The sequence below is a fragment of the Bos mutus genome, chromosome 13, assembly GCF_027580195.1.
Source record: "Bos mutus isolate GX-2022 chromosome 13, NWIPB_WYAK_1.1, whole genome shotgun sequence".
NCBI classification, from domain to species: domain Eukaryota; kingdom Metazoa; phylum Chordata; class Mammalia; order Artiodactyla; family Bovidae; genus Bos; species Bos mutus.
The window spans coordinates 45,677,597-45,700,016 of NC_091629.1; the positions used below are offsets into that span (position 1 = coordinate 45,677,597).

Genomic DNA, 22,420 nt, shown 5'->3' on the forward strand with positions numbered 1-22,420 from the left:
ACTTGTTGCACTGAGAACAACTTATCCTTGTGGCATTTTTTTTAAATGGTCACTGTTATTCCTTCCATCGAAAGGTGGGTCTCTGTCCCCTCCCTGTGACTCCAGATGGGATGCTGTGGCTGTTTCGACCAACATTTTATAGGAAGTAATGCTACATGGCTTCAGCGGCTGTATCACGAAAGGCCAGCTTCTGTCTGGTTCTCCTGCAGTGCTCACTCTGGAGGGAGCAGCCGCCAGGTAAGCCTGCCGTGAGACTGGCCAGCTGGCAAGGCCATGCGCAGGTACTCCTGAAGACACTTCTAGCTGAGCTCAGCCAGTCATTCAGGTCTGTGTGAAGCTGTCTTGGATCCTCTGGACTAATCTGTCGGTCAGCTGAGTCCCACTGAGTGACCACTGATGATGCCACAGGGAGCAGAAGAATTGCCCAGTTGCCAAGCCAAGTCGTGGCTTAATTCCTGATCCACAGAATCTGTGAGAGGTAAGAAAATGGCTATTGTTTTTAAGTCACAAAGTTTTGGAGTATTTGTTACCAAACAATATAAAACCAGAGCAATCTTGTGTGTTTGTTTCCTTGTTTATTGTGTCTCCTTTCTCTAGGATGGGTGTTCCATGGGCTGCTTTGTTCTCTGCTGTGTGACCATTGTCCAGCACAAAGCCTGGCAAAGAGTGGTGCTCAGTAAATACTTGTTGAATAAATGACAGCATGGATGAATAGATGTATGCACAGTACACTCAGCTCGAGCTCCATTCACCCTGCTGGCTGGGGTTTTGGGGACAATCCTACGGATATCTTGGCATTGGGAAGGGGGTACCCAAGCTCCTACCATCCCCTGGCAGCCCACTTCCTAGCTCTGGAAGGGGGTACTGAGAGTTGCTTTGGTCACCAAAGCCCACTAGGGCATCAGGGCCTCTCCATTAAGTGCTCACCCACCTTGACCTCTCTTCTATGGTCCAGCCTCTGGACTTTGCTTAAGTTCCTTCCAATATATCTTCCAAGCCTCCTTCATCTGAAGTCACCTCCTCCTGAAATTGGTCCAGTTTGGGAACTCTCCTCAGGCTGTCTACCTGACCTACAGAAACAAGTACCCTCAACTGCTTATTGATCACAGACAATTCCAGGAATTTCTCTTAGGATCATTCCCGCCCTGTGCCTGCAGAGCACCTCCTTGCTCTATATTGTCATCTCCCAAGGAGCACTCACAGCCCTCTCTCCCACAGTTCAGTCCTCTGATGTCAGCCCCATCCCAAGACACCTCAGCTGGCTGTTTTGCTGCCAGGATCTCATTTCAACGCCTCCACAATCCAGTGAGGTCAGATTCATAATCATCTCACTTTATGAAGAAGAAAGCTGGGATTCCAAGAGGAAAAGCGGGTTCCAGGTACATGACTGGCAAGTACTCTTCTGGGATCCACTTCATCACCGTCATCATCATGACTATAATTTCTTAAAGTACTGACTGTAACGTAAGCAGATTCTTTACCATCTGAGCCACAAGGGAAGCCCTAATGATCCACTGAAGGATGCTAAATTTAATGGGTCAAATTTAAGCAGAAATGGGATATTTTCACAGTTTCAGAGTATCTCCCTTAATGTATTTAACAATTACAAAGAGTAAAATATTAATTTTAGTATCAATCCAACAGATACTACCCTAGACAGTGGTCAAGGTGACATTACCAGTTAAACATATCAACCTCATGAAGTCCTGGGGGAGGGCAGTGCATAGAGGAAAGCATATGTCAGTTCTCTGGTGTTTCCCCCCTGAAAATGCATAACCTCAATATGATCATGAGAAAACCTCAGAGAAGCCCACGCTGATGGACATTCTATAAAAGAGCTGGCTAGTACTCTTCAGATGTGTTAAGACCATAAAAGAGATGGAAGGGAGGAGGAACTGTCACAGATCACAGAGGGGACTAAGGAGACACGACAATTGAATGGGATTCTTCCTGCACTGAATTCCAGGACAGAAAAAGGACATTAACAGGCAAATGGATGAAACCTAAATGACTTCTGTTGTTATAACTTTAGTTAATAGTAATGAACCGAGGTTAATTTCTTAGTTCTGATAAGGGTTCTATCATTATGTAAGACGTTGACAAAAGGGAAAGCTGGGAGAAGGACATACGGGAACTCTGTACTATTTTTGCAACTTCTGTAAGTCTAAAATTACCTCAAAAGGAAGGGAAAAAAAACACCTTAAAATAAAGAGGGAGAATGAAGGCTAAGCTAAAATAAGCCTCCTACAGCCCATCTCTCCCACTGGTTACAACTAAAAACTCTGGACAAATTTTTTTCTTTTTTTTTTTTTTTTTGGACAAATTTTTAAAAAGCAACTACTTAAGAGAACATGGTAAAGTAAATAAAAGCAGATTGGAGTGAAAAGTCAAAATCCGAAGAATAACCCACAAAGCAGGTGAGTGAAAACTCACTACCAGGTGAGTTTCCTGGTAAATTTTTTTCCTGTATCTTCTTGCTTAGACCCAGGATACTTTAAATCAGAAAACCCCACATCTGATACAGGCAGCACACACTCCCACAGAGAAGCCCAGCACTCTGGTCAGAGAAGAGGAAAAATGGGCCTCCAGAAGCTGGAGGGTGTAATGAAACTCCTTGTTATTACTTTTGTTTAATCATTGCTCTCAACTGGCCCTGCTGCAGGGCAGCCCCAGTCTGCTTTACAGTTCCAATGCCTTTGAGAGAAAAGTCTGAGAAAACCCACCCCTGGAGAAAAGAACTTGGAAAAGAACCGCTGAGTGTAAATAGTGTGGGGCAAATCTTCATTTTTTTTGTCTTTTGGTTTTTTGGTGCTTTGCTCCGAAGGTAAGCCCAGCGGTGAGGAATTGTATGACAGTGCTGGTGGTTAGCATTCTGAGAGAACTTTATATTTCTGACCAGAGGACCAGAAAAACAGGTCTGTGGAGCCAGAGAATGTACGTATAATCCTGGTGACGAGAGAATGGATAAAGGAAATCCTCCAATTCTATGTTGAACCAGCACAAGTCCTGGGCTCAACCCCAAGCTGAGCCTATGTGGAAGACACCCTAAGAAGAGTGAGAAAATCTTTTGAGTATTGACACCATGTAAACCATTGCCCAAGTCCCAGACTAACCTTTACATCAGGCAGAACCAAACCACATAGGAAAGCTTTGAAAGTAAAACTGATATTAGAATCACTGCCAGTAGAAGGTGATAAAGAACACGTAGTCCGAACCTATCCGATTTTGCGTACTACTAAAAAAAAAAAAAAAAAAAAATCCAGAGACTTTTACCAGTATCTAGAGTCTCATAATATTGAAAATGTTCAGGATACAATACAAAGTAAGGCACATCCAACCAATTCTCAAAGCAAAAGACAATCAGTAGATTCCAACCATGAAAAGACCCAGATGTTGGGATTGTCAGACAGAGACTTCAAAGCAGCTATTATAAGAGCACACTGTGAAGGGAAAATGGATACTTTAGAATGAATGGGAAAACAGACGTTCTCAGCAGAGAAATAAAAGACATTTAAAAAGACCAAAAAACAGACGGTGTTGGTCAAATGTACAAAGCCTCCATAACACAAGACCAACAAGTTCTGGAGAGCTGTACAGCACAGGACCTGTAGTTAATGTTGTTTTGTATACTTAAAAACTTGCTGAAAGGGTAGATCTTATGTTAATCGCTCTTACCACAAAGAGGAAATCAATATTTTGGGGGGGGAGGGCAGGAGGAAACTTTTGGAGGTGATGGATAAATTTATGGCCTTGATTACTGTGGTGAAGGTTTCAGGGGTGCATACTTACCTTCAAACTCATCAAATCGTATACACTAAATATCTGTAGCTTTCTGTATGTCAATTATACCTTAACAAAACGATTTTCAAAAGAATCATTGAATTATACTAAAAAACCCCCAAAAGGATCAAATGACCAAATGACAATTTTAAAATGTAAGAAATACAATATCTCAGATCTTAAAAATGCACAAGATAGTCTCAATAGTAAAGAGAGATGACAAAGCAAAGACTCAGTAAACCTGAAGCTAGATCAACAGAAGTGGTCCAATCTAAAGAGGAGTGAATATTTTAAAAACTGAACAGACTTACGGACATGTGGGGAAATATCAAAAGATTTAATATGCATGTCATTTCTGTACCCTTAAAGATGCAAAAAAAAATTTTAAAGATGCCTTAAAATTTCTCAAATTTGGTGAAAAACTTAAATTTACAGATTCAAGAAACCGTGGTCGCTCACACAGTTAAAGAATCTGCCTGCAATGCAGGAGATCCGGGTTCGATCCCTGGGTCTGGAAGATCCCCTGGAGAAGGGAATGGCAATCTACTCCAGTATTCTTGCCTGGGAAATCCCCTGGACAGAGGAGCCTGGTGCGCTACAGTCCATGGGGTCGCAAAGAGTCAGACACGACTTAGAGACTGAACAGCAAATATTGATTCCAAATAACACTTGGTTACGGTTCCAGTTACTACTGTTGCATGACAAGCCACCTGAAAACAGTGTGTAAAACAGCTGTCTGACGTTAATGGATTCTGTGGGTCAGGAATTCAGAAAGGTCACAGCAGAGGTGTCCCATAATGTCTGGGACCTTAGCTGGGAAGACGCAATGGCTGAACGGGACTTGGTGGCTAGGGACTGGGATTGTCTGAAAATGTACATGGCTAGAAGGCTGTAGGCTGGCACCTCAGCACCGACATATGACTTCTCCCTATGTTCTCTCCACATGGGTTAATTTGGCTTCCTCATGGCATGGTGGCTAGGTTTTAAGACAGAGTATCCTGAGAGAGTCCATGGCATCTTATGATCCAGCTTTGGAAGTCACACAGCATCACTTTTACCATGTCCTATGTTTAAGGCTGTCAAAAAGGTGCATTCAGCTTCAGGGGATGGGGACACAGATGCCACCATTTGATGGCAAGAGGGTCCAGGTCACATTGTAAAGAGAGCATGTGGCATTGGAGATACTGTTAAAGCCACAATAATCGAGACGCTTGTTTGTAGGCCATAGTCTAAGTCTGCGGGTGAGAAGTGAGATGTGTTGCTCCAGTAAGGCCTTCCTGCGTGGAAACAGGCACGTGGGAATAAATGAGTCTTGTTCTTGAGAGGAGCATTTCGGCAGAGGGAGGCACAGTTACAAAGGCCCTGCCGTGGGCAAGAGTGGAGTGTGTTCTGAGAACTGAAGGCCAGCATGCCTGGAGTGTGAAGGGAGAGGAGGGGAAGTTGATGAGGAGGCTCCATGTGTGGAGTTTGGCAGAGGGAACCTTAAATATCAGGTTAAGGAGATTACTGGAAGGCCAGTGGGTGGTAATGGAGGTTAAAGGATGCCAAGAGGCTGTCCCCACAAAGGCCGGCCCACACGAGGGGGCTTATTCCCATGACCGTGAGACTGGTGAGTTTGAGTTCAGGACATGGCCAGGGGCCCTTACGGCCTGACCTGTGCACCCTCCTTTTGGCCCTGGAAGATCAGGAACAGAAGCTGAAGGCCATTCCACGTTAGTGTGGAGCCCACGTTAGTGTGGGTCCCAGATCCACTGGGATCTGAAGGGACCAATGCCTACCCTGGAGTTGATTTGACGCCCTGCACCACCAGGATCCCACTGCTGCAGCCCTTTGCCAAGTTGGACTGTTCTCTGATGGTCAGAGCAGAGCACTGGGCTGGACCTCAAGCCAATGTCCACACTGCCCATAGCTCCATCCAGAGCTTGGCTTATATGTCACAGCCATGGGTGCCTCTCAGAAAAGCCCTGCTTTCAGTTCAGTTCAGCCACCCATCATGTCTGACTCTTTGTGACCCCATGGACTGCAGCTTGCCAGGCTGTCCTGTCCATCAGCAACTCCCAGAGCTTGCTCAAACTCATGTCCATCGAGTTGGTGATGCCATCCAACCATCACGTCCTCTGTTGTCCCTTTCTCTTCCTGCCTTCAATCTTTCCCATCATCAGGATCTTTCCCAGTGAGTCAGTTCTTCGCATCAAGTGGCCTAAGTTATTGGCGTTTCAGATTCAGCATCAGTCCTTTCAAAGAATATTCAGGACTGGTTTCCTTTAGGATTTACTGGTTTGATCTCCTTGCAGTCCAAGGGACCCTCAAGAGTCTCCTCCAACACCACAGTTCAAAAGCATCTCAGCTTTCTTTATGGTCCAGCTCTCACATCCATACATGACTACTGGAAAACCATACCTTTGACTATACAGACCTTTGTTGGCAAAGTAATATCTGCTTTTTAGTATGCTGTTTATATTTGTCACTGCCATGGGTGCCTCTCAGAGAAGCTCCCACTTAGACCATCTCATTCACCCTCCTGGTCCCCAAGCAGAGCTTGGGTGTGATTGGCATTACAGAAATATGGAAACCAAGGCCATGGAGGCAGTCAGGAAGAGGGGCTGAAACCAGCAGAGAATGGATCTGAGACTAGAAGCCCAGAAGTGGGCCTCCCAAGCGCTCAGTTTCACCGCCCCTAATATTAACCACAGGGTCCTTTGCATGTCGTTTGTATACACCTGCCCAGCTCACAGGTGGTGGTGATGAGGACTCAGGACCCTAGGCCCCGGGATTCCAATGCAGCAAGTTCTGACTAAACCCCACCCCCGCGCCCCATCTCCTGGCCCAAGGCGAGTTCGGATGCCCTTCCTGCGGTCAGAGTGTGAGGGCCTCGGTGCCGGGATAGGGAAACGCCTTCACCTACTCTGCTTCTGCGATCGCCTGCAACGTGGGGTCTCCAGCTTGCACCTCAAGGACCACCTGGTTGGGGGAAGGACCTGAGTAGGCTGGAGGGGGCGGGGCCTCGGGGATCAACGGGGTGAGCCGGTGGGACAGTCAGCGCGAGCGGGCGCGCACTGGAGGGGAGTGGCAGACCTGGCAGGGCCTCGGGGGCGGATCTAGGGGAAGGAGGAGGGGCATTGAGGGGCGGGGTTTGAGTGACTGACAGGGTAGGGGCGTGGCTGGCGCGTGCTGAGGAGACTGCAGTGAGGGAAGGGCTAGGGAGGGGGCGGTACCACAAATGACCGAAAGAACCAGGCAGGAGCCAGGGCGAGGGTTTATCGAGTCTTGGGAAGGCAGTGCCAGAATGACGGACTGGGCAAGGGGGTGGCCCGGGCTGAGCGATTGAGGACGAGCCTCAGGGTAGGGGCGGGGTCGGCGGGCGGGCTAAGCTAGGCGAGCCGGGCACCGCCAGGGATAAATGACGCGGCTGGGACAGGGCGTCATTTGGTGGAATGCTAGCCTACGAGGTAGAGTCCAGAAGAGCGGGCCTGAAGACTGCTCGAGGGACCGGGGAAGGATGACTGGCAGCTCCAGGACGAGGAAGGAGGGAGGAGACGACGGGCGTAGGTGAGCAGTGTGAGTGACAAGACAGATGGCGGGACCTGGAATAAAGGCCGCTTGTGGGTGGGGCCAAGAGGCCATGAGTGACAACCTCATGGTCCCTTGGGGTCGGCCTCAAACATCTTCCCAGCAACTCTGAGAGGAATTGCTCTTCCGGCTGAACATATAGGGCTTCGTGTATTTCATGCACCAGGTGTAGTGCAGAGACATCAGACCTGCCGGAAGGAGGTTTCGATCTTCCAGGCCACCGGTCCCAATGAAATCCAGCCAAGGGCGTTCACCTGCTTCCGATTGCACCACGTGGGTCTTTCCTAGGGCCAGGAAACCCGCCACTAGCGATTGTCCCCGTGGTAGCCCTGGTTCGGCGTCGGTTCAGACCCGGCCCGCCTGTCCACAGTTGCAGAAGCGCTGTCTAGACTGCTTCCTGGTGTATCTCCGGGTCTTCGATCGACGATCTCCGGGCCTGAGCTGCTGCCCGGAGCCGCCCGGGGCCCTGAAGGCCTCAGAGTTCCTGAATTACAGTGTCTGCTGGGAGTTGGCACGTCAGCCGGCATTCCAGCTGGAGAGAAGGAGAGGGATAGGCTCTTTGTCGTGACCACGCCTCTCTAGTCACTGGCCCCTCCCCCACCCGGCTGGCCCCACCCACCTAGTGCCTCCGCCCCTGCTCTTCCCTGGCCCCCCTCTAATTCTCAGTCCCCGCCCCTAAGGATAAACCCGGTCCACTCCTACTCTCAGGCTCCGGCTACCCGCCATATCCCGCCCAGTCCTTGGCCTCGTCCCGCGCCCTTCCTCGTCTCAGGCTCCCCATTTTCAATCGGCTCCAGGAGCTCCCAATGGGGCTGGGAATACGAGTCCGCGACGCTTTGTCCAACGCAACAGCCCTCCTTATTTTCGCCTTCGGGTGCTTTCTCTGTATCTCCAAGCTGGGAGAATGAAGGTGGTCCTACATGAAGTCTGAATTGGGCGAGGGGAGAAGGTCGTACCAATGGGATACTGAGGTCGTGGCTCAGGTCTTTGTGTCTGGGCAGAATCTCAGGGGCTCCCTGAATCTGATCGAGTGAGAGCTGTTCCTTTCTGTAATATGGGCTCCCCCCGGGAGGGTTGGAGCCGCAGAGCCTCTCACCTCCCATTCCAGCTGTTTCCGAAATCTCAGCCTGCATTTACATAGAGGACCCCTTGCCCTGAGTGGGCTGTAATACTCTACCTGGAGCCCGCCTTGTGCCCACCAAGGTTCCCAGGGAGGACTCCTACTCCCTGGCCCTGACACCTCCAAGAGATCTGTTTTACAGAAGAGTCTGACTATTCCCAGGTTCCAGGCCTTGAGACACTGCTGGGCATCACCCCCCAGAAGGTCCTGCTGCCCTATGTCAACCTTGAGCCGCCTGGAGCCTGCCATCACCCCATCACCCTCAGCCCTGGGGCCAGCTTCCCAAACAGATGTTCTTTGTCACAACATTACCCCACATCTGGAGACTGGAGTTCCCATAGAGGCAGGAGTGGGAGATGGTAGAGGAGAACAGAGGGTCAAGTTCTCTAGATGACTTCTCTTGGGAGGCTTGTGAGCTCTGGGGAAACAGGCTCAGAAATGGCGCTGCTTGGTTGCCATTGAGGCAGCAATAGAGCTGCCACTCACACATCAGCCACTCACTCCAGTGCAACCAGCCTGGAAAGTTCTGATGAGACACCAAGTGTATCCTCCCCAGGCTGCCTGAAGGCGGGTCTTCCCTCTTCTTCTGTCCTTAGGCTTACTCTTCAGGACATCCTGACAGCATCCAAGAGGTGAGGTGATCCTCTTGGGGTTCTCTCAACTCTGGAATCCCCTTGATCAAGGGGAAGGGGGAGCAGCAGTCTCCAGGAGTAAGCAGGGCCAATCCTGGGCACTGGGGTCGCAGACATCCAGGAGACTCCCACACTGCCTTCTCATCTCCCAGAATGGAGGGGGCCTGCATCCTGCCCACTGGAGGATCTCTCTCTTCAAGGTTCATCTGCCTCTGGAGCAGTAAGCCCCTTCTTCCAGGCAGTGGATAGAGTGGGTCGCTATGGCCTCACTGGGCTACAGGAACCCTGATGGATGGGTGGGTCCTCCACACACCTCACTGGACCAGAGCTTGGACACCTAGAAAGCTTTGGCCCCAGGCCACAGAAGGGACTCACAGCCTTCATCCATCAGTCCAGCATCAGTATTCTAACAATCTCAAGCCACATTTACTGAACTCATGTTCTGCTCCAGTAACCACATCATTCCCCCTTTTACCTTTATTGGCCTCCCGTCTTTAAAATAAAATCTGAGATCCACACCATGACTTCCAAAGCCCTGCTTGGTGTTCTAGTCTCTCTCCAACTTTCTCCTTTACCCATTACAATCTGACCAAGATGTTCTCTCTCTATTCTATGAACACATCTGTGTTTTTCTGCCTTTGGGTCTTTGTCCAGGCCTCTCTCTACTTGGAACTAGATTGTAAGCCCTGTAATGGCAAGGACTGTGTTCACTTTTGTTTATCTCTTAATCCTCACACGTTTAAACAATAGACAATAATGCCAGCTCTAACAGGTCTTAATAAACAGTCCTGGAATAAATGTGCCTGATGCTTTTCTATTGACATATTTAATCTTTACACAAAGAGACTCAGGGAGGTTTAGCCATTTGTTAAAGGTCACACAGCTAAGAGCTGAACCCCAGAGGGAGGCATTTTCACCTGTCATTGTGATTGGGGGCATGAATGCCAGGTGGTATACCACAGGCCATCCCCAAATTCTATCCTTGTAGCTTCCTGCAGCAGGAAGCATTGGGTCTGCGCTCGAAAGCTGGCAAGACTTGGGTCCTCAAAAGCCCTCTGAGAGTATTCCAGGTAGAAGAAACAGCAGTGAGCAGAAGTGTGAAGGCAAGAAGATCCAGTTCCTGGGACAACCAGCTCAGAGGGCTGGGCCAGTCCAGGACACATAGTTGCCTGGACCCAGGGCTCTATCAGCTGGTGGTCTCCAGAGGCCAGACCTGGATGGGCAGGGAAATTGAGGCATGGTGTCAATGTCACTGTGCAATCCCTCTCCCCAGGCTGTGGGTGGGAGCCCCCAGGGACGCGGGCTGGGCGCTCACAGGCAGGACGTTCCCACGCAGGGGCGGCCCTGGGGAAGGCTGTGGGGCGGGCCCCGGGCAGGCGCCAGCGATCCAGTCCCTCTGCAGCCTGTTCTCTGTTGCTTGCTCTGCAGACCTGGGTCGCGTTCTGGCTCTCTCCAAGCTGCAAGGTGAGTGAGTGGCTGGGGAGAGCCTCAGCAGCCCAAACACCGGCCAGTGGGGGATGCGGCTGGGAATCTGGCTTTCATCACCCCGTCAGGACCTGTGGGGTCACTGCTGTGGAGGATGATCTGGGGGCTGAGGGCTACTGGCAGCTCAAGGGTGAGGGGAATTTTCCTCTGTCCACATATGGGACACTATCTCTTTCCTCAAATGTAGATTACTCCTTCCCTCTCCCCACAGGTGGGGCTCTGTCACCCACTTATCACTGATGGGGACCCTTTCCTTTCCAAATGTGGGGTGTCTGTCCACTTTCCACATATGGTACACCCTACCTTCTATCTAATTATTGGGTGCCCTTCTCTCTCTCTCTAGATGTAGGGGTCCTTTCAGTTTCCAGAAGTGGGGTACCCTCTTCTTCTCCCCAGATGTGTGCCCCCTCTTCCTATCTCTGACCAAGTTGGTCTTTATCCCCCTCTGAATCTCCTCCTCACAGCCCCCTCACCCCCTGCCACCCCAGATTGCCAAATCCTGATTTTCCCTGGGGATGGGGGGGTTGGGTTCGCCTGTCCCTCTCTCCCACCAGGTCCAGCAGAGCAGGCTTTCCAGGCACGTAGGCAACCAATTACAGCGGGAGGAGAGGGGGAGGGCAAGCCATCTGCAGGAGACCTTGGCAGATGGCCCTGTAGCAAGACAGTTATCCCAGGAACTGCTCCCTCCCGACCTGGACTCCCACCCTGTTTCCTCTGGGGGGCAAACAGCTGAGAGAGCTTGTCTAAGCTAGCCACCCACTGTGAGCTGAGGCTGGAACTAGAACTGAGGCTCCCAGATCCAAACTGTTCAGGCCCTGATTCAAGAGTTTGGCCTCGTCCCACTTCTCAGATGACAAACTGAGGCCCCAGGAGGGGGCTCCCAATGTCTAGAAGCCCCATCAACCCCCCATCATACAAACTTAGAAGGGGGCAGGGGCTGGAGATGACCTTGATATCCTGGAGACCATGCCTTTCCCAGTCACCACACCTGTGTAAACCTTGTGTCTCTGTCTGGTCCTGAGGGGAAGGGCAGAGGGCAGTGTGGGGGCAAGACTCACCCCAAACCACGTCCCAGATGACCTTCAGAGCTGCCTGGAGCTTGACCCTGAGGCAAGGGGGCCTTGGAATTCGAGGGATCCACAGCCCAGGAAGCACCGGTAAGACGTGGACATGTCCTCCTTTGCCTAGCTCTGGGGCTTGGGGCAGGGGTCCTGTGTGCAGGCTGCTCCTGCTCCCTTCCATGCTGGTCTGGGCCTGTCCTGAACCATTTCCCATAATCCTGGTCCTTGGTGGGGGGCCACGTTCATCCAGGATATAGACAGCAGCCCCCTCCCCCGAAGTGTTCTCAGGGCCTGACGCCTGTACCTCAGGTTCCTAAGGCCATTGTGTCCGGAGGCAGAGGGTGCTGACAGAACCTTCCAGACCTTTGTGTCCAAGCCAGTTGGAAGAAAGAGGCCTAAAGAAGGGGAGACTTGAGCCAGATAGACGGGCCTTCTTTTTTTTAGACGGGCCTTCTTGATCCTCTGGAGAATAACAGATAACATTTATTGAGCCCTTACTGTGTGCCCTGAGCTGGGATTGATGTTTTGCACAGATTAACACATTTGGATTTCATAGCAGCCACGTGAAGTGGACACTGTGCCGTTATCTCCTTTTTTCAGATGATCAAACGGTCCCAGACCTGGGACTCTTTTTCCCAAAGCAGTTCCCATGCTCTCTGGGCAAGGTGGTACCAATGCCCTCCTGGAGGGCATCCCAGGTGACAGTAAACAGAAGAAGCTTTCCTGAGACTCTTCTAGGGCCCAGCCTTGTTCTGGACACTCACACGGAGCCCTTGAGGACTAGGCTATCAGGGAGAGCTTCCAGGCATGGAAGTGAGATGTGAAACCAACCTCTATTAGTGTAACTTTTGTGTTTCGGGCCCCGGGCATGAACTTGAAGCTTCCACAACAGTGTGAGATAGGATTACTTACTATCCCCACTTTCCAGGTGAGGACGTGGAACACAGTGAGGTAAAGCGGGCTTGTCGGAGCTGGGGCGGGGTGGACCTGGGGTCTCACGACTCCAAAGCCATGCCCGTGACCACTCATTAAGGGCAGAGGTCTAGTACTTTCCAGTTTGCGGAGCAGTTTCCCAACTGCCATCCCAGGTTCATCTCTTCGAGCCTTTCCCCGCCCATTGCCTTTGCCTGATGTGCCATCCCCACCCCAGATCTTCCCAGAGGACACAGGGTCTGGAGCCAGAGGGGCTGAACTGCCACCCTGGCCCAGCTCCCTCTTGCTCTGCAAACTTCAGTAAGTCCCTTAGCTACTCAGTTTCTTCCTCTGTAAGATGAGACTAATATCACTGTCTCAGAGCCATGCCAAGCCAGAGTCAACCTGCCCAAAGGCCTTGGCATGGTTCCTGGCACACAGTTTAAGTGCTCAATAAGTGCTGCAGCTGCTGCTGCGTCGCTTCAGTCGTGTCCGACTCTGTGCGACCCCATAGACGGCAGCCCACCAGGCTCCCCATCCCTGGGATTCTCCAGGCAAGAACACTGGAGTGGGTTGCCATTTCCTTCTCCAAGGCATGAAAGTGAAAAGTGAAAGTGAAGTTGCTCAGTCGTGTCCGACCCTCAACGACCCCATGGACTGCAGCCCACCAGGCTCCTCAGCCCATGGGATTTTCCAGGCAAGAGTACTGGAGTGGGGTGCCATTGCCTTCTCCGGCAATAAGTGCTACCCTCTTTGTTAATCTTACGGTTGGTGCTGGGATGTCTCAGGGGCAGCCTCATCTCAGCTCCTTCCTGTGCCCACAGCCCACGGCAAGGAGAAGATGCCCCCCTACACTAACTACCATGCCCAGCGCTCCTACCCCATGCCCGAGGAGCCCTTCTGCATGGAACTCAACGCTGAGCAGCGGGCCCTCAAGGAGAAGGAGAAGGGCAGCTGGACCCAGCTGAGCCACGCCGAGAAGGTGGCCCGTAGGTCTCAGGGTGGGGATGGGAGTGATTTTGCAAAGAAGGGCCTGACCTGTTAGGGAGCAGCCGGCAGGGAGAAACCCTGGCCAAGACAGCTAGAACCCCCTCACCCAAATACTCAAATGCATACCTGAGTGGTGAAATTCATTCTTTTGTTCATTCAGTTTTTAATTCACACAACTGTTTGAGCACAGCCTGATGCTAGGTGATGCTGGGGACACAGAAGTGAATCATGGGGAGGGTTCCTGCCCCTAGGGTGCTCCCAGTCCAGTGGGGGAACCAATGCAAACCCAGAAAGCTGTAATAGAGGATATGCTGCTGGGTGAGGTGTGTTCATGGGGCTGTGAGAACCCAAAGGAGAGAGTGAGATGCATCCTGGTAGGCTTTCCCAAGAAGGGTTGTTCCAGCTGGCCTTGGATGGTGAGGGGGAGGGGCTGCCAGGCAGTGGAAACAGCATGGGGAAGGATATGGGAGCTGGAGAGCATGGAGAGTCCTGGGCTTCACTGAGTGGTGTTGGGGGGATGGAGCAGAAAGAGGCAGGTGAGTTGGATGGGAGAGCAGGGGTCTGGCTCTCGGAAGCAGGAAGGATGTGTGATACCAAGTGCTGCCCACCAGAAGTGCCCCCGGGAGCTTCGAGCCTCATCATCAGCTCCTAGCCATGCTTTGCACACAGTAGATGCTCAGTAGGAATTTGCTGAATGGACAGCTTCTGCTGCAGGGAGGGGGTGGCTGGAAGTCCCCGAGGCCAAGAGTTGGCCCAAGAATTGGATGTATCTGAGGCACCTCCCCCGCCCTCCGCCCACCTGCCTCCAGTGTACCGGCTCCAGTTCCATCAGACCTTCGCAGAGATGAACCGACGCTCCAACGAGTGGAAGACAGTGATGGGCTGTGTCTTTTTCTTCTGTGGATTCACAGGTCTGCTGATTTGGTGGCAGCGGGTCTATGGTGAGTGGCAGTGCCTCACCCAGCCACAGTCCTCAGCCATGCCCTTGTGGTCATAACCATCAGCCAAGTTTTGATAAGTGAACTAAGCTAGTACTCATCTGAAGAGTTTTTGAAAAGTCCTCCAGAGTGATGTAGGGTAAAGGGCAGAGCATGGCTGCCTGGGTTGGAATGTAGGGACTCTGCCTCTCTGGGTCTCAACTCCCTCATCCGTAAAATGGGAATAATAGTGCCTATATCTCAGGGTTCTTGTGAGGATTTAATGAGAGAGCTGTTGGCCAGTGCCAGGCACACAGTTATGAACGGTGTTGTTACTGATTGTTGTTATTAGCCATGAACTTTTCAACATATTGTTTCAGCTGCTGTAACAAAGAGTCTCCAATATTCAAGAGCTTAAACAACATAGAAGATGGTTTCTTATGCTTCCCTCTTACTTAACCCCAATAAAACTGGCCGCTCTCATCTTCTTCTTCTTGAGAGGAAGCATAAGAAACTATTTCATGCTGGACGCTTCCCAATAAGTTGGAACAAACTCAGTAATTATAACTATGGTGGTGGTGGTTTAGTCGCTATGTTGTGTCAGATTCTTGCGACCCCATGGACTGTAGCCTGCCAGGTTCCTCTGTCCGTGGGATTCTCCAGGCAAGAATACTGGAGTGGGTTGCCATTTCCTTCTCCAGGAGATCTTCATGACCCAGGGATCGAACCTAGGTCTCCTGCACTACAGGCAGATTCTTTACCAACTGAGCTACCAGGGAAGCTATGGTAGCTATCATGTATTAGGAGCTTAATATCTGTCCCGCATTCTGCTAATTGCATTATAAATATTAACAAATTCAGTCTCCACAAGCCTAGTGGACAGGATTTGTTTTTGACAGGTTAGGAAACTGGGGCTCAGAGATGAAGTGATTTATTCAAGGTAACGCAGTGAGGGAATGGTGGAACTGAGATTTGGACCCAAAAAGACTTCAAGCCAGTGCTCCTCCTATCCTTGGGTCCCAGAGTAGATGAGGAAACTGAGCCTGAGAAAGAGGAAGGACCTCGCCCAGTTCCCCCAGTGAGTCCAAGGTGAAGCTGGGGACAGAACCTGGAGTGCAGCTTTAGTGGGGAGTCTAGTGGGGGATGGAGAGAGTGGAGAGGGGTCCTCAGTGCAGGGCATCTCCACCCCATGCCTGGACACCCTGACTCAGTGGGAGGGGGTGGGCTTGGCAGGGTCCCATATGCCCTGGGTCCTACCTGGTTCCTTCCCTGCAGTGTTCCGTAAGAAGCCCATCACCCTGACGGATGAGTGGAAGGCCCAGCAGCTCCAGCGCATCCTGGACATGAAGGGCAACCCCGTGCAAGGTCTGGCCTCCCGGTGGGACTATGAGAGGAAGGAGTGGAAGAAGTGACATGGAATCCCGGTGGCTCCCCCTGCAGCTCCGCCCTCGTCCAGAGCCTGTGGAGGCCCCTCCCCTCCCTTAACCCCAATAAAGCTGGTGGCTCTCATCTGCCTTTAGTCTCCACCACAGTCTCTACCTGCCATAAAGCCTACATTATACCTAAGATTAGGCAGGACAGTAAGTGAGGGGCAATAAGCCACTTGCCAGGACCCCACTTATCAGTGAGGGCTTCCTGGAGGAGAAGGGGTTGGGGTTGAGCCTTTAGTGATAGGTGGGATTTGGAATGGCAGGAGGGAGAGGGAAGGCATTCCAGGTGGAGGGAATGGCTTGAGCAGAGGTAAAGACATTCCTTTATTCTGTCAATTAGCAAATATTTTCTGGGTATCTGCTGTGTCCCAGGTACTAATCCAGGCCCTGGGGATGCAGCAGTGAACACAACACACAGTGTCTGGCCTCCTGGAGGAGGCGTTTCTTTATGTGTGTGTGTGTGTGTGTGTGCGCGCGCGCGTGCACGTGGTGGGGGAGACAGAAAAGGGAATAAGTCAGTACAGTACACAGCGTGTTACACTGTAGGCAGTGCTATGAAGGAACAAAACAGCAGAATAAAGGACAGAGTTAAAAGGGGTTTGGAGGGTGGTAGGTGAAGCTTCTCAGAGAAGGCAATGGCACCCCACTCCAGTACTCTTGCCTGGAAAATCCCATGGATGGAGGAGCCTGGTAGGCTGCAGTCCATGGGGTCGCTCAGAGTCGGACATAACTGAGCGACTTCCCTTTCACTTTTCACTTTCATGCACTGGAGAAGGAAATGGCAACCCACTCCAGTGTTCTTGCCTGGAGAATCCCAGGGACGGGGGAGCCTGGTGGGCTTCCATCTATGGGGTCGCACGGAGTCGGACACGACTGAAGCGACTTAGCAGCAGGTGAAGCTTCTTAGACGAGGTGGCAAATGAGAAAACAAAACAGCAAGTGAAAAGATCTTGAGATAGGATTTTAGTTTGTCTGCGGAACATCAAGGAGGCCACAGTGATTGGAGCAGAATGATTTGGAATATTGTAAGAAGGGGTGTGCTGAGGGAGAGGGCTGGTCTTGGGGCAAAAAGCAGATTATATAGGAATACACACACACAAACACACACACACACCCCCCAGAACCAAGAAGAGAAGACTCCTTTCTTCTTGGTTTGTCCCCTCCAGCACCCTCTGCTGGCAAAGTTCAGCATCTCACTGTACAGGGGACAACGCTGAGTCAGGCTCATTATCTTAGAGCAGGCACTGAGGGGTGAGTTTGGGGTGGAGAGACAATACATTGATAACTGGCACAGCATCTTTGAGAAAGTCTTGACCAGGTCAATAGGGAGCTTTAGACCAAAAAAGGAGGAGTCTTGTATTGGGAAAAATGGACCCATCCCTAGAGCCCCCTTGTGCTCAGTCCTTGGCTAGGTAGGCGCAGCCTGGGGGACTCCGGCCTTGGCAGGAACACTCAGGAGCTCTGAAAGGGTAGCAGCCAGAGATGGTCATACACCTACCCTCCTCACAGCAGGTTCTCTTGAGAGACATCTGAGCAGCACACCTCCACGGACACCCTGGATGTGGATGGAGGGACTCAGCAGAGCAGCTGGGACAATATTCATTCAATCAACGAATACTTGCATCCACCACATGCAGACTCTGGGGGACAGAGTGAATGAGACCTCATTCCGGTGTTATGAGTTCCAGTCCTCATGAATCTGGAAATCTGTAATTGTCACCCTAATCAATTACAGAACAAATGAATGCTAAGAAGGGGAGCTATGTGGTACTGATACTTGGACTGACCTAATCTACAGAAGTCAGGGTGGGCGTCCCTGAAGAAATGTCTTCATGTTGAGATGTTGTTGCCAAAATTCAGCCCCTGTACACTGGTGCTGGATTAAGCCTCAGAGACAGAGTTTTGAGAGAAGTAGGAAGAAATAGCTTTATTGCTTCCACAGGCAAAGGGGGGCCACAGTGGACTAATGCTCTCAAGACTGTGACCTGCCCTGAAGGGGATGGTGAGGAGTGCTCGTGGACATTGTTCTGATTGGTTGGTGGTGAGGTAATTGGGAGACAGCAGCATCAACCTTCCAATGCCAACCCGTCTGGGGTCTACATGCTTATGGGTAGCACAGAGTTAACTTTTCCACCTGATGGGTGTTTCAGTGTCTGCAAAACAGCTCGAAGGACATGGATCAGAATATTACCTAAAGTCCTTGCTGCTGCTGCTGCTGCTAAGTCGCTTCAGTCGTGTCCAACTCTGTGCAACCCCATAGATGGCAGCCCACCAGTCTCCCCTGTCCCTGATATTCTCCAGGCAAGAACACTGGAGTGGGTTGCCATTTCCTTCTCCAATGCACGAAAGTGAAAAGTGAAAGTGAAGTCACGCAGTCGTGTCTGACTCTTCGAGACCTCATGGACTGCAGCCTACCAGGCTCCTCCATCCATGGGATTTTCCAGACAAGAGTACTGGAGTGGGGTGCCATTGCCTTCTCCCTAAAGTCCTTGAGGAAGGACTAAAAGTCCTTGACTTTGTTTAATGGATAAAGTATTATTATTTTGTCTTGCTTGACTTTTCTTTCTGCATTTTCTCACTTCTCTGATTAAATTTACTCTTGGACTAAAGTTTTTCCACAGAAAAAAGGCAGGTGGAGGACACAGGCAGGCGTCTGTTCTGGGAGGGCCTCATGGGATCCTGTTTGATTACAATATGAAAGATGACTAGGTATAAACTAGGTGAAAGGGGTGTGGATCAGCATTTTAGGCAGAGAAAAGCACGTGCAAATGCCCTGTGCTAGTGAGGACCACGGCTTGGAAGAAGAAATAAAAGAAGCCAGGTGGAGGAGAAGGAAGAGATGGACAAGGGGAGACAGGGAGGGAGAAGACTCACCTGGAGCCCTGGAGTCTCTGCTTCCTCTTCTGAAGAGACAAATCTGGGGGAAAGCAGGAAGGGATGGAGCTGAGGGAATATGTGGGGGTCAGAGTATGGGAAGCCCTGAACATCTATATTTTAAAATGATCTTATTTATTTATTTATTTTTGACTGTGTTGGGTCTTAGTTGCTACGGGAGCTTTTCTCTAGTTGCGGCAAGTGGGGGCTACTCTCTAGTTGCAGTGAGTGGGTTTCTCACTGTTGGCGGCTTCTCTTGTTGCAGAGCACAGGCTCTAGGGTGTGTGGGCTTCAGTAGTTTCGGCTCCTGAGCTCTAGAGCACAGGCTCAGTAGTTGTCGTGCACAGGCTTAGTTGCTCCTCGGCATGTGGGATCTTTCTGATCAGGGCTTGATCCCGTGTCTCCTGCATTGGCAGGCAGATTCTTTGCCACTGAACCACCAGGGAAGTACCATATGATTTTTTTGATATTTATATTTATTTATTTATTCTATTTGACTGTGCCAGTCTTTGCTGCAACATGTGGGATCTAGTTCCTGACCAGGGATTGAATGCTCTCCCCAGCTCCCCCACCCCCCACATTGGGAACACAAGAGTCCTAGCTACTGAACCACCAGGGAAGTCCCCATCTATTTAATTTTTATCTGAGAAAGGCATCTGCCTTCCCACCAGTTTCTGTCTGGCATGAGGGATTCATCTTTTAGTCATTTATCATGAGAGATGCTGGGGATGCAGACATGGAGCAGACAGGAGCCTTGGCCTTCTGGTCTCCTGGCCTGTGGGCAGGACTGGCATAAACTTGGCCAATCAGAGACTAAGGGAATAAGAGCTATAGAAATTTCTGATGGAATGTTTTGAACCCATTGTTTTGTCCTTTTGCTAGCAGCAGGAGCGGTTTGGACATAACTGAAGATGTTGAACTACGCAGGTGGTAAACTTTGTATAGATTAATAAATTGCTAAGGAATTATGTCATGGGTAATAAATAACATTGTCAAAATGGGCCTAGGGGAAAATTTTTTTTCCCTAGTCATTTTTTCCTCTACAATAATACTGTGTAACAAACACCTCCAAAACTTGGTGGCTTATAACTTTGAGCATTTACTTCTGTCTTTCCTGGGCTTGTGGGTTGGCAGAAGCTCTGCTGGGATCTGCCAGGTTTAGTTCCAGGCTCTCCGTTGGTATTTTAGCTTCCTAGGGCTGCCGTAACACAGTCACAGACTGGGTGGCTTAAGCAACAAAAGTGTACTTTCTCATGATTCTGGAGGATAGAAGTCCAAGACTGAGGAATTCTCTGGTGGTCCAGTGGTTAAGACCCCAACATAGGGCGCACAGGTTCAATCCCTGGTTGGGGAACTAAGATCCTACATGCCACGCAGGGTGGTCAAAAATGAAAATAAATAAAAAGGAAAAGAAGTCCAAGATTGAAGCGTTGGTAGGACTGGCTTCTTTGGATGCCTCTCTCCTTGGTTTTTCCAGTGGTCATGTTGGATGTGAGATTCGGACTATAAAGAAAGCTGAACACAGAAGAATTCATGCTTTTGAACTGTGATGTTGGAGAAGACTCTTGAGAGTCCCTTGGACTGCAAGGAGATCCAACCAGTCCATTCTAAAGGAGATCAGTCCTGGGTGTTCATTGGAAGGACTCACGTTGAAGCTGAAACTCCAATACTTTGGCCACCTGATGCGAAGAGCTGACTCATTGGAAAAGACCCTGATGCTGGGAAAGATTGGGGGCAGGAGGGGAAGGGGATGACAGAGGATGAGATGGGTGGATGGCATCACCGACTCAATGGACGTGAGTTTGGGTAAACTCCAGGATTTGGTGATGGACAGGGAGGCCTGGCATGCTGTGGTTCATGGAGTCTCAAAGAATCCGACACGACTGAGCAACCAAACTGAACTGACTCCTTGGTGTGCAGATGGGTTCCTTCTCACGGTGTCCTCACGTGGTCATTCCTCTGTGTGCATATCCATGGCGTCTCCACGTGTGCCCAGATTTCCTCTCCTTTTTTTTTTTTTTCCCTCTCCTTCTTTTGAAACTATTTACTTATTTGGCTGCACCAGGTGTTAGTCGCAGCATGTAGGATCTTTGATCTTCATTATTGCACGTGGGACCTTTTAGTTGTAGCATGCAAACTCTTAGCCGAGGCATGTGGGATCTAGTTTCCTGACCATGGATCAAACCTGAGCCCCCTGCATTCGGACTGCAGAGCCTGAGCCAGCGGACCACCAGGGAAGTTCCCAGATTTCCTTTTCTTATAAGGACACCAGGGAGATCAGTGAAGGCCTTCCCCAATGATGTCATTTAAGTTTATCACCTTTTTAAAGGCTCAGCTGGTAAAGAATCTGCCTGCAATGCAGGGGACCTGGGTTCAATCCCTGGGCTGGGAAGATCCCGTAGAGAAGGGAAAGGCCACCCATTCCAGTATTCTGGCTTGGAGAATTCCATGGACTGTACAGTTCGTGGGATTGCAAAGAGTCGGACATGACTGAGTGACTTTCACTTTCATCTCAATACTGCTACATTGGATGTATTGGGAGTTAGAGCTTTGACATATGAATTTGCAGGAAACACAAGCCAGCCCATAACACTTGGGTTTAGGGTTTTTCATGTGTCTTATTGTTCTGACACCAGCAGGCTCCCAGCATGTGTTCTTCTCATGACAGAACTCAGAGACTCCTGAAGGGGCAGAGAGACAGTGGGGACTCATGGTACTCTGAAAGCCCAGGCTCAGAACCACACACAAAGAGCCAGCACCACATTCCAGTGGCTAAAGCAAGTCCTGTGGTGCATCTGTTCCAACTGCTACATTCCAACCCCCCTTAAAACTCAAAAGCATGAAACAACCATTTCCTTAGGCTCACCAATTCTGTAGGTTAGTTCAGGCAGGGCACACTGGAAACTGGGCTTCCCAGGTGGCTCAGTGGGTAAAAAATCCTCCTGCAATACAGGAGACACAGGTTTGATCCCTGGGTTGGGAAGATCCCTTGGAGGAGGGCATGGCAACCCACTCTAGTATACTTGCTTGGAGAATCCCATGAACAGAGGAGACTGGCAGGCTACAGTCCATGGGGTTGCAAAACTTTCATTATTGCCAGGTAGGTGTGGAATTCCAGGCTCCCAATGTGGTCTCCACTGACACTGCGGGGAGAAGGGGTGGTAGGAGAGGGCTCATTAACTGGCCAGCTGAGATGAAAAGTCCTGCTCCCTTGGCCTTATCTCATAACACCCCACATTGCTAGTGGGTAGTCGGGGCACCTTGAATCAGGGAGGAAGCCTAGGGTCCCCACTCACCCTTTGTTGATCTAGTTGGCCATAATTTTCATAGTTTTTTTCTTTTCCCAGTGGCATTTGGCTGGAGTAGAGCTGCAATCATCTAAAACGTCTATCTTCCTAGGATGTTCCTCTCCTAATCATTTGAATAGACAGAGCTGGCTTCAGTTGGGGCTGTTTTTTCTTTTCTGTGCCCACTGGCTTTTTTGAGTAGCCTGCTACAACTTCTTCAACCCTAAGTCTGGGATCTCTGAGACAGAAAACCCAGAGAACTCACCGCTGTGTTGTTCCTCAGGTTCTCAGGTCCTCATCCAACCTGCCTTCTTTTTACCTTTCAGGGCTTTCTTATGCTTGTTGCATATACAACTTCCAGG

General features: G+C 50.4%; 1 protein-coding gene across 6 annotated transcripts; it reads left to right on the forward strand.

Annotated features, from left to right (window-relative positions):
* The first annotated feature begins 10,034 nt into the window (after positions 1-10,034).
* On the forward strand, positions 10,035-15,981 carry COX4I2 (cytochrome c oxidase subunit 4I2). 6 transcript variants are annotated; one of them, XM_005887916.3, is made up of 5 exons: positions 10,437-10,566; positions 11,610-11,744; positions 13,385-13,549; positions 14,360-14,491; positions 15,743-15,981. In XM_005887916.3, the coding sequence occupies exons 2-5, from the start codon at positions 11,663-11,665 to the stop codon at positions 15,877-15,879; spliced, it is 516 nt and encodes a 171-aa protein (XP_005887978.2). In that variant the 5' UTR covers positions 10,437-10,566; positions 11,610-11,662; the 3' UTR covers positions 15,880-15,981. The 6 variants fall into 6 exon arrangements, with proteins under 6 accessions (XP_070237639.1, XP_070237640.1, XP_070237641.1 ...); XM_014479545.2 differs by having other exon boundaries at positions 10,452-10,566; positions 11,663-11,744; XM_070381537.1 differs by having other exon boundaries at positions 10,509-10,566; positions 11,616-11,744.
* The last annotated feature ends 6,439 nt before the right edge of the window (positions 15,982-22,420 follow it).

What these genes read in the sequence shown, in the direction of transcription:
- COX4I2 (XM_070381538.1), top strand. Translation starts at nt 10,044, where the DNA reads ATGCCAGGTGGTATACCACAGGCCATCCCCAAATTCTATCCTTGTAGC. An exon ending in CCACAGCCCAGGAAGCACCG is followed by an intron (nt 11,745 to 14,359) that starts GTAAGACGTGGA and finishes ACCTGCCTCCAG; the next exon opens with TGTACCGGCTCCAGTTCCAT. An exon ending in TTGGTGGCAGCGGGTCTATG is followed by an intron (nt 14,492 to 15,742) that starts GTGAGTGGCAGT and finishes CCTTCCCTGCAG; the next exon opens with TGTTCCGTAAGAAGCCCATC.